The 12,165-nt window shown below is 37.5% G+C and overlaps 1 protein-coding gene across 2 annotated transcripts in view; it reads right to left on the reverse strand.

Moving 5' to 3' along the window:
• Positions 1-4,285: 4,285 nt before the first annotated feature.
• The window catches only part of RNF168 (ring finger protein 168), a 35,705-nt gene continuing 27,825 nt past the window's right edge, over positions 4,286-12,165 (reverse strand). For both annotated transcript variants that reach the window (XM_045851392.1, XM_045851391.1), the window contains 2 exons: positions 9,319-9,400; positions 4,286-7,127 (listed from right to left, as the gene is read on the reverse strand). In XM_045851392.1, the coding sequence (XP_045707348.1) occupies positions 6,174-7,127; positions 9,319-9,400 (1,036 nt within the window). In that variant the 3' untranslated portion in view covers positions 4,286-6,173. The remainder of the gene's footprint in view (positions 7,128-9,318; positions 9,401-12,165) is intronic.

Here is a 12,165-nt window from a genome sequence, read left to right on the forward strand (position 1 = left end):
ATGAAAAAACTAAAGTTTATCATCATCAAACCATTACTATATGAAATATTAAAGAGACTTATTTACAAAAGATCAAAACTATTAATAAAATGGCAAAAAATACATATCTATCAACAACTGAATCTAAAAAAATAAACCAAGCAAACAAAAACAGACAGAATCAATAATAGGGAGGGCATTTTGAAGGTTGCCAGGTGGGAGGGGTATGTGGGGAAATAAGTGAAGAGGTGAGGGGACTAAGAAGTAAAAATGGGTCATTACAGTCTAGCCATGGGGATATAAAGTACAGTATAGGAAATGGAGTAGCCAAAGAACTTATACACGTGATCCATGGACATGAATAATGGTGGGGAGATTGCCTGAGTGAGGGGTGCTGGGTGGAGGGAGCCAAAGGGGGAGAAATCAGGACAACTCTAATAGCGTAATAAAAAATAATTTTTTAAAAAATATTTATTTTTAGAGACTGGAAGGGAGGGAGGGAAAGAGAGAGAGAAACATCAATGTGTAGTTGCCTCTCATGTGGCCCCTCTGGGGACCTGGCCCACAACCCAGGCATGTGCCCTGACTGGGAATCAAACTTGCGATGCTTTGGTTTGTAGCCCATGCTCTATCCACTGAGCTATGCCAGCCAGGCAGGAAAACATCTTTGTGTGGTCCCTTTCTCGTCTCTCAGGTCCAAGCTCAACATTCTAAATTCTGCTGTGATATAAAAAACACTTTCCCAGACTCCTTTGTCAGCAAGTTTCCGCTTATGTTTTATTAGTAAGAGGTACTAGGAGGAAAGGGGGAAAGGGACAGGTTGCTTTTTTGCTGTTCATGTCAGTGTTGCCCTATGAGTGGCAGTTGACCACAGCTTCCAAATTCCTTCAACTCTTCTAGAACTGAACTCACTAGGCTATTTAAGAGTACCAGCATCTGGGAGATGCTTCCTTCCCAAAGGTCTGCACACTAGGTCTGCAGGGTCCACCATCCCCCACCTCCGGATCTTTATTCTAGTGACCCAAACCCTTCCCATCTGCTTCCCAGCTCAGGGTGGTAGCCATTTCCTGCAGCTGTCACTTTTGGGTTTGGTGTTTCCTTTTGGTACACCTGTCTAACCAATTCCTTGCAGTCCTGCATGCCCTCTGCTGAAAGACCTACTGGGATTTTTGTTTTCTTAACTGGACTCCAACCAATACACCCAGTATAATCTACATTTGTCTAGTAGAAACTGAGCGGGGAGTAGGGTTCTCATCCTGACCCAGGGACACAGGTCAGTCTAACCTGCAGTAAGAATAGACACTGCAGACTTTTTGTGGATGATCACAGACTGAAAGCCTCATGAATTGAACTAGCTTCAGAGAGCCTAATTGTCGCAGCTTGGGAGTACAAAAGCCAAGTTGAAGAGAAATGTAAAGTAAAAATATAAAGAGAACAGTCCCCTCAGTTGAACTCAGGTTCTGTGTTGTTCCAAGTCTTGCCAAGACAAGGCAAAATATTCTGGGAGCAAAAAAAATCAGACTCAAACTTTAAAGTCATCCTTGTTTAAGATCTTTACACACAAGTAATGGGTAAACCTAGAGTAGTGGTTCAACTCCCTGGTCTCTCTTAAGAATTTTTAGTGTTTTACACACCTTTATGCATACCAAATGTGTGGAACTAGTATAGGAACTTGAAGAATTGGAATACGCTGGGACCAAGGTCTCTTGTGACACACAAAGCTGTGGACACATCTGGCAGGGGAGACATGAGTGGAGTTTTCATCAGTAGAAAAATGGTAATTGCCAATTTATGTATGCCACACCTGGGGATTTACGGGAGCATGAAACACCGAGTGAAAGTGGACTGGTGGATGGGGTGAATAGTCGGGGAAGAACTATCACCTTATTTTCGAGTCAGGGCCTGTGCCAGGTGCTTTATGTATATTATTAAACTCTTGATAGCAGCTGTTGGTTACATTATGATTTCTATTTACAAATTAAGAAAGTGAGGTAATGAAAATAGCTCACCTAAGATCACATAGGTAGAGACCAAGAAGGGAATTCTTTCTTCCTGCACTGTATGTCCTTGTTTAGATGGTCCAAAGCTCACACACATATTACTAGTCCAGCAGTTCAGTGCCCTATGGATTAAATACTTTTGAGAACTAAGGAGTCTAAAGGCATTTAAAGCCATTCTTGGCTCACAGGCCCCACACAAAAAGGTGGCATACAGATCTAACTCCTGGAATGTAGTTTGCAGACCTGTTCTAGGTCTTTCATTTGAGACCCTGGTGTATTAACAGGCTTCCTTCCCTTGGTGGATACTGAACTTGACTTTCCTCCTCAGCACTGTAAACCTGATGACAACTCTGTTTTTCACAGGTTTTCAGCCTTTTATCCTCTGCACTGAGCAGTTTCAAAACACCGCAATTACCTTGATAGGAAAACTGGCCTTGTGTTTGATGACCCTCAAGTCTCCAATACCGTCACTCTAGCTTCATGAAATGGACAAGAGCTCTGCCAGTTTCTTTGTTCACCAGCAGCAACCCCAATTCTCATCCTGCATTCAGAACAGGCACCAGCTATCAGTAAAAAAGTGGCTGCAAACATCAGTTCTCTGGTCTCCAGAATCCTAACCCCTGTATTAGTCATTGTTTCAGTAGCTCTCTGATACTTTAAGTAGACAATTGTACAGCGTTATGTAGCTTATCTCATTGTTCTCAGCCATGCTACATGGAAATGTTAAGTTTTTTTTAATAAAAAAAGATTTTATTTATTTTTGGAGAGAGGAAGGGAGAAAGAGAAACACCAATGTGTGACAGAAACATCGATCAGTTGCCTTTCACATGCCCTCAACCAGCGACCTGGACGATGACCCAGGCAGGCATGTGCCCAGACTGGGAGTTGAACCAGTGACCTTTTGGTTTGTGGGATGATGCCCAACCCATTGTGCCACACGAGTCAGGGCAGTTTTGCTTTTCAAATAATTTTAAAATAGTATGTTAAAGCTAAACAATTTCAAATTCATTCACTGCTAGTTCTAAAAATGGAAAATGCTATTTTTTGTCATGCTGAAAACAATTTAAAGGCAAAAAAGACCCTCTAGAGTGGTGCAGGCTGATATATAAGCTTCCTTTACACTAAAAATTTTTGGCTAGGTGATATATTCAGTATGATTGAAAATTCGATTGTAGTATAAAAGAACACCCTATGAACATACTATAGTGAAAAGGCATTCTCCCACTATCTCATGGCCACCCAGTCTCCCTTCCTACTGGCAGAACTGTTTCTCCTTCCAGGCATACTTTATACAAATACATATACATGGTTCTATTTTGGACAACAGTTGCACACTATATATACTATTTAACTCTGTATATTACAGTTATTTTCATATCTGTAAAATGGTTGGGGGGGTTGTTTGTTTAACCGCTATACAGTTTTCCATTGTACCATCATTTACTTCAGTGTCCAATGATACAACATTATGGTTGCTTCTAGGTCTATTATTACAATGTCATACAAAAATGTTTTGGACATGTCACTCTACACATATGAGAAAACAGCTTTCAGAAATTCCTAGAGGCAGAATTGTCAAGTTTATCGCCAAAGGGATTTAAACTTTTCCATTCATACTAAGCAACATATGAGTACATATTTCCCTACACTCTTGCCAAGATTTTTTAAAAATCATACATATACACAAAAATAGAACCAATCTTCTAATCTGAAGACTGGAAAAATGTATGAACTAATGTTAGTGATATCATGCATCTTTTCAAATATTTAAGAGACATTTATATTTCCTCTCCTGGGAACTATTTTCCTTAGTATCAAACATAAACTTTTCTAATTTTCCCTTTCGGTTATTAGTCTTTTTCTTAATGAATTAGGAGACACTTTATATAAAGGAGATTATCTCTTTGTAATGAAGTACATCTATTTCTTCCCCAGTGTGCCATGTCTTCCAATTTTCTTTTACAGTAGTTTTTGTAAAACATGTAATAGTCCATTCTTACTTTTAGTATTTTCTGACTCTCAACCTCTGCAGTTTTAGTACTCCCTGAGAAATTAAAGGTTCTCATATCCTTTCCACAAAAAAGGAAAAAGTAGCAATACATTCTGATGACTACCAAAATATTTACTAGTTTCTAACAAAAGGGCATACATAGTAGGACTATTAGACAAATTGGAGAACTGGCTGGTGTGGCTCAGTGGGTGGAGTGCTGGCCTTTGACTCCAGTCAGGGCACATGCCTGGGTTGCAGGCCAGGTCCCCAGCTGAGGGTGTGGGAGAGGCAATGGATTGATGTATCTCTTGCATAGTGATGTTTCTCTGCTCCTTTCTCCCTCCCTTCCCCTCTCTAAAAATAAGTAAATAAAAATGTTTTTAAAAGATTTTTTAAAAAGGAAAGACTAATTAAAGAAATTTAAATTTATTTTAAAACCAACTTTAGTCAGGAAGACTTCACAGACATATAAATAATTAAATATATAAATCCTAGGTACATCATACTATCCCCACCCCAACCCCCCGCTTCAGTCATGGACTATTTCAGGAAAACTTAATTATATAACTTTTATTTGTTTACTTTTTATTTTTAGAGAGAGGCGAAGGAAGGGAGAAAGAGAGGGAGAGAAACATTGATGTGCAAGGAAACATCGATTATTGGTTGCCTCTCACACACTGCCAGCTGGAGACCTGGCCGACAACCCAGGCATGTGCTCTAGCTGAGAATTGAACCGGGGACCCTCCAATTCACAGGCCGACATTCAACCCACTGAGCCACACTAGTCAGGGCTCAGACCCATCAATGTCTTCCCTAAAATGTGGAGTGAAATCACTCTTTGAAAAGTATCAGTTTGATGAGAAATAAATTTTAGTCTGTTTTAGGCAAATTTTGTTAGTTTCTGAGTACATGTTATTTCAGCATAATCACTACTCAGAGTGTGTAAAAATACTGACAAAGTTAAGGTAGACTAAAGCTCTTAGGACATTTTATTGTCTTTTTACCTTTAAAAGGATGAATTACTAGACATCAGCAGACATGCTGTTAAAACTGTTGTTTGCTGAAGGTTGCTCATATTAATGAAACAAAAATTTAGGAATTTCTAAATGTCGCAAAATGAAAGCACTGACTCTGATTTAACTTTGAGGGGTAGTATAAGGTAAAACCCAAGCATCATAATATTTCTGTCCATAAATACAAATAAAAGTCACTCCCAATACAGATGATAATATAAGTAAATAAACACATGGTTATTTATGTTTCAGGTTCCAAACACAGTATATTGTGATTTAACTCTCCTACAGTAAATTCCCATCTTTTTCCCCTGGAATAGAAGATTCATAAAAATGTTAATTTCCAAAATTACAGGTAATTTAATAACTAATTTTGATTTTGACAGCAGTGTCTGCAGTGTGACAAGCTGTAAAACTCAATGTTTTCTGTCATTTGGCAAAGAATTAGGGAGCATGCTCTGCCTAACAACTACACCTGCTGCTCTGTCCTGGACCCAGTTTCTGATCACCCACTGAGTTCCAATGTTTCCAAAGTGTCGGTTTGCTCTACTCAGCCTAACCTCTACTCTTAACTCCTTTGTATCGGATGTCTAGTTTCCTTTCTGTCAATCACAATTTTCCAGAAAACTCTGATTTCATGTGATCCTAACCCATTTTAAATAAAATGCCATAATGCTTAAAATAAAAAGATAAAAGTCAGATTACTTTAGTGTTATAGAAGATACATTTCACATGGCAAGCATGGCAAAGTAACAAAAAAACCTGATTTTTAAGCCTAATTCCTTAACTAGTTGGTATAGTATAATCAAAGCAAGATTATACTATACCAAGGAGTTAAGTCAGGTCAAAAAGTTGAGCAAAGGGAATAAAACATGCATTTTTTTGGAAAGAGAATGGCACTTAAAGATTTCTTGGGAGTTGGCCTAGGAGTTCCTGTATCTATGATCTATAAGGATCGTCCACCTTAGCATATCACAGTTGTTAATAAAGGATCGGGACTCTTGTTTATCACTGACTTGGGCAGAAGTACATTTCTACATTCCTCCCTCATAATTGCACAGTCCTTCAATTACAGACAATGAGTTGTGCCCACAGAGCAGAATAAAAAAAGTATACACCTTCTTTAATAAAAAAAAAGGAGCATTACGATCCAGCTTTACTAGATTTTAAAACATTCCCTCCACTCATGCATCACTCTGTGTATCTCTGAAACATCTGAAAAATACTCTTCTGTGACTTACTAGACTGTAGGGAATGAGCACTTTTAGATACATTACAATGATCTCCAGAAGAATTTGGCTTCCTTCTTCCATTAACATTAACTGAATGTTTCAACTGGATCTTAAAGGAAGGTTGCCAATGTTCATTTTTTGGGACTCGCTGAGGTTTTGAATGCTCTATATCAGTTTGTCCTTTAAAGTCCCTATCTTTGGAATTATTCCTCCGTCTATTTAGCAATTTGTCTGGAGGTGAGGGTGTGGCACGTAACTGATATTCATCTGGGGATCCTTTTTGTCGGTTTGGCTTCATTTGTTCTTTATCCACTTCTTTTTGAATTTGTAATGCTAATAACCTGTCCTGTTCTTCTTGTTTACGTCTCTCAAAGAGTAGATGTTCCAAATCTAACAGTTTTTGGGTAAAGCTGATTTCTGTTTCTTCTTGCTCTGAGGAAGATGCAGGGAACATTTTCCTTCTTTTTGCAGAAAAGCATGGATCCCTCACTGCTTCAAACAAAGGCTCTTGGTTTTTTCTTTTGGATATATCTTCCTTACTGATCAGTAGGCGAGACTCTTCATTTTCTGTCTCAATTGTGTTATTTTCAATTATCTGTGTCATATCTACTATAGTGCACCCATTCTCTGGTTTGCCACAAGGCTTAACTTCAGCTTCTCTAGAGCAGGGAACTCTGGCTTTGGGTCCCTCATAATTTGTGACACACAATTCTTTATCATGATTGCTTGGCTTCATTTTGACTTCTTCAAGGCACCATTCTGTACCACTGGCACATAACTGAGGCATAGGTGATTCTATTAAAGACTTTGTATCTTGTTCTTGAATTTCAAGGCATAATTGTGGAGAAAGTGTTGGCATATCTTCCTCAATTTCTTGCCACATAGGGCTCTTCACATCACTACCATCAGTTTCCTGTGGAAAACAGAAAAAGACTGAGTGAACCAGTGATACACATCAAGTCATAACATACATATCTTACACTGATATCATAGTTAAGTTGTCATTATTAGGTAGTTATTACTACCACTACTACTAAGGTATATTGATTTTTTCCTATCTTAATACTTTATTTTTATTGTTCAGTTACAGTTGTTTCAATTTTTCCCCAATATATTGATTTCTAATTGTATTTTTATTCTGTGTGCCAATTTAGATTAAAATATTCCCTCATTTTTACTCCCATGAAAATCTACATAATAGAACCCACAAACTAGATTCGCTATATAGCCAATAACAGGCACCATCACCTGATCTCTTTTACCTTATAAACTTCTAGTATCCCAGGGTAGTAAACCTTTTTTGTACTATGAACTGTCCTCCTTTTAGCATTATGGTGAAACTTAAAGACCTCTTCTAAGAATAATATTGTTAAATATAATTACATACAGTCACAAAGAAAATTTATACTGCAACACAATTATTAAAATGTTGAGTTATGATGCAATATGTCTACAAATAAGATCCAGTGGCAAGTCTAGAAACTTGGAATACTGGAGTAGGAGTGAATATAAATATTTCAAGAGATCTATAACCAATACAGAATGATAAAAACCCATCCTTTTTATTGATGACAAAGTCACAGGTACTGTTAAGAGTATTATAGTTTCTTGCTGTCTACATTCATAATTAAAGGAAACTAAAATGAGAAGTCAGAAGAAAGTAAACTTTTCCTTTCTTCTAAGTTCATATGTATTCTCTGGATTCTAACCACGGACCTTAGGTCACAAATCCTTGCTTTAGCAAATATAATTCTTTTCATTTACAGGTCTTAAGTTAAGTCAAGACCTACAGTTAGTTTTGACTGTGGGAAAGCCTGAAGAAAGTCTTCAGTAAGAATTTGCCCCAGAACAAAAAGTACTCCTTTTTGGAGACATTCTGTTCTTTTACGTTCTTAGCTATACATTTATCATTCCTGATAGCATTTCTTATAAACCAATATGGGTTGGATCGAACAAATTCTAGGTTGCTTACCTAGTTTTGCTGTGAATATGAACAGGGTAGAAAAAATATCCCAGCCCTACAATGCCTTTTCTTCCCTTTATTATCTCTACTTAAGGGACTTTGGGCAGGTCTCTTATCTCTGTGTGCCTCAGTTTTCTCAACTGTAAAATGGGCACAAGAAGGATATCTACATTATAGAGTTGAAGGTTATAATGAAGATTTAAAGAAAACACATATAGTATCTGGCACACAATAAATGCTTCTAAAAACCATCTATCTGAATTGAAAAAAGAAAAAAGGAGCCTGAAAAGGGTTTAACAAACCTTTTATGTAGGAAATAGACCTTGGTGACAGCTTACCCTTCCTAGTTCTATTGCTCTGAAAACCTGATAAAGGAGGAATGGCACCTGTGTTACTAGGCCACACAGCTTACAGTAGAAATGACCGTTACTGGGGAACTGCATTTGTACTGGAACTCTGAGGGATCTACAAACACCAAGCGGAAGTCAAAGCTTAGGGCTTCTATAAGTGACTCTTAACTCTTTTGGGTATATTTCTTACGAGGACCCCTGGAAGTTATACTTTTGGGTTGTTACAATAAATAAGCGACTCTCATGGGGCATGAGGCCTCTAAGCCAGGGTGGTTACCACAGTCATCTGCAATGAGAACTCTTACTGAACTGTATGCCCGCCTTTGCCCTACCAGCATGCTGTTTCCCATCCTGAAATCTTTTAAAGTGAAGGTAGTACTTGGGATGATGGCGTATTCAGTTTTGCAAATTTCATTACCTGGGTCAAAAATCCACAAACTATGGCCCATGAACCAAATTCAGCCTGCTGTTTTTGTAAGCACTTTTACTGGAACAAAGTGAAGTTCATTTGTTTGCACGCCGTCTATGGATGCTTCGATGGGACAACAGCATAAACGACTTGTTGTGACTTGAGACCATATGAGCCACAAAGCCTAAAATATTTACTATCTGGCCCTTTAGAGAAAAAGTTTACTTGCTGAGTCTTAGTCTAGGTAACCCTAAGATGACTAAGAAACAGTGTCCCATTTACTATAGGGACTTAAGAAAAAAAAGTTAGGAACCTACAAATATTAGTAATCTACAGCATTCGTAAATATGCCAAACTAAAAACATCTTTAGCACCCACATACCTTAGACATGGAGCACTTCTTGCTTTCTTGTACAACTTCAGACTGTGATGCTGACCCAAATGGAGATTTAGGTGACAAATACCTTAAAAAAAAAAAATTTACCAAAGTATGAATGCTTTGAAAAGCAAGCGGTATGTATCCAGTACAATAAAGCCACTATTAACACTGAAGGCTGTCTGGCTGCACAGCTGATTTGTCAGAAATGGTATAGTCTATCTCCTTGTCTCAGGTATTTTGGTCTAACTCCAGAGCAAAACTTAAAAGGCTGAATATTCGTACTTTAGAGAAAAACAGCAGGAAAGGAAGTACAAGTCAAATCTAAACATTTCTTCATTCTCAAAAAAAAAAAAAGGTATAAAAGGTAGATAGCAACAAAATAATCAAGACTATATAGTCTTACCAAGTACTAGAAAAGACATTTTAAATATGGAGAAAGAATATGTGGAGTTTTTTAAAAACAGCCAATTATTATTTTTTTAAATTATTGATTTATAGAGAGAAGGACAGAGAGAAAGAAACACCAGTTTGTTGATCCACTTATTCATGCATTCATTGGCTGATTCCTACATGTGCCCTGACTGGGGATCAGACCCCAACCTTGGCACAACCTCAACGCTTTAGCCAACCAAACTACTGGGCCAGAATTTTTTGTTTGTTTGTTTTTAAATGCCAGAAATTAGACATTTTTTATCATGGAAAAGTCCATTAGATTCTCTCTATAATTTTGGTATAGAGATTTTTGTTACGTACACATTTTATATCAACTATCTGCTTAGCAACAAACATGTATCAGCATAACATAAGATCATATCTCTAAATTTCTAAACATCTGTAATAGGCTGTTTAACACTGAAAAACATAAAGTCTGTAATATAATGGAAAATGCTATAAAAGAAATGGGAGTAAAAGGACAGGTTACAATATGGTAGGTATATTTTAAAAACTGGAAAAAATCCAAATACATACACAACTATGCTTAAAAATGGCAGAAATCTCCCAAAATGTTGGATGTCTTCAAGATATGGTAACTTTGGGTGATTTTCAAAGAGGAGCTAGGTTTCATTTTTATAAGTAGAGAAAAATGAAAAAAGAAATGTCTGATTGCAGATAATATGTACGACCATAAGCTGCACTGTGTTCTAAGCACCAGTGAGTAGTATACAGAGCAAAATAAAATCAAGACAAAATTTCATATAAATAAATGAACATACCTTACAGATATACTAAAGTGTCTAACCCACATATATAGTTACATCAACCTAAATGCTCCACAAACTTATCAGAACAACCACCATTTCATTTGATAAGAGAAAAACAGGAGAGTCCAGGTATAGTTGCATTTTAATCTTGTTTCCCAAGACTATACTTTCAGGGATCCTTTCTATAGTTCGTTACTCTTATTCCCCAAAGCTGAAGAATCCTTTCTGCCAAAGTTGGAAGTTAGTCACCAAGTATGTTAGTACCAAGAATTATTACAGCATAATACTTGTTTTGAAATTCACAAGCAACAAAACAAAATATGATCAGATACTTTAGCAACTTAATCAGAGATTTATGAATTTGGCTACATGTTCTTTACTCATAATAACCAAGTAATGTATGAATACATGATCATTCTAAAAAACAGAAATGTAGAAAATGTCATTATCCCTTTTATGTAACCAATTGTTTTTATTTTTTTAATTTTATTGTTGTTCAAGTAGTTTTCTGCCTTTTCTCCCCACCCCTCCCGCCCCCTGCCCCAGGCCTCCCCACCTCCTTCCCCTGTTTCCACCCCCACTTCTTATTGTCCATATGTCCTTTACAATTGTTCCTGCAAACCCTTTACCCTTTTCCCCCATTATCCCCCTGCCTCCCCTCTGGTCACTGTCAGTCTGTTCTCAATTTCAATGTCTTTGACTACTATGCTTTGCTTGCTTTTTCATTTTGTTGATTGGGTTCCTGCTAATGGTGAGATCATATGGTATTTGTCTTTCACCACCTGGCTTATTTCACTTAGCATAATGCTCTCCAGTTCCATCCATGCTGTTGCAAAAGGTAGGAGCTCCTTCTTTTTTCTGCTGCATAGAATTCCATTGTGTAAATGTACCATAGTTTTTTGATCCATTCATTTACTGATGGCCACCTAGGTTGTTTCTAGCACTTGGCTATTGTAAATGGTGCTGCTATGAACACTGGGTGCATAGGTTCTTTGGGATTGGTGTTTCAGGGTTCTTAGGATATAATCCTAGCAGTGGAATTGCAGGGTCAAAACGCAAATCCATTTTTAGTTTTCTGAGGAAATTCCACACTATTTTCCATAATGGTTACACCAGTCTGCAATCCCACCAACAGTGTACTAGGGTTCCCTTTTCTCCATACCCTTTCCAACATTTGTTGTTTGTTGATTTATGATGGCCATTCTGACTGGTGTGAAGTGGTATCTCATTGTGGTTTTAATGTGCATTTCTCTGATGGCTAGCAATTCTGAGCATCTTTTCATGTGTCTCTGGACCCTCTGTATGTCCTCCTTGGAGAAGTGTCTGTTCAAGTCTTTTGCCCATTTTTTTAATTGGGTTGCTTCTCTTGCTGGAGTGGAGTCGTGTGAGCTACTCTATGTCTTTTGATTGGGGCATTTAATCCACTTACATTTAAGGTTATTATTGATAGGTGCTTATTCATTGCCATTTTTTCATACCTGTGTTCCTCTCTCTCTTACTGTTTTCCTTCTTTTTCTTAAAGCAGTCCCTTTAGCATCTCTTGCAAAGCTGGTTTGGTGGAGGTGTATTCGTTTAGACTCCTTCTGTATGGGAAGCTCCTTATTTGGCCTTCCATTTTAATTGAGAGCATTGTTAGGTAATGTTGGTT

The sequence above is a fragment of the Phyllostomus hastatus genome, unplaced genomic scaffold (assembly GCF_019186645.2).
Source record: "Phyllostomus hastatus isolate PE091 unplaced genomic scaffold, TTU_PhHast_1.1 phas_contig_86, whole genome shotgun sequence".
In the NCBI taxonomy this organism is placed as follows: domain Eukaryota; kingdom Metazoa; phylum Chordata; class Mammalia; order Chiroptera; family Phyllostomidae; genus Phyllostomus; species Phyllostomus hastatus.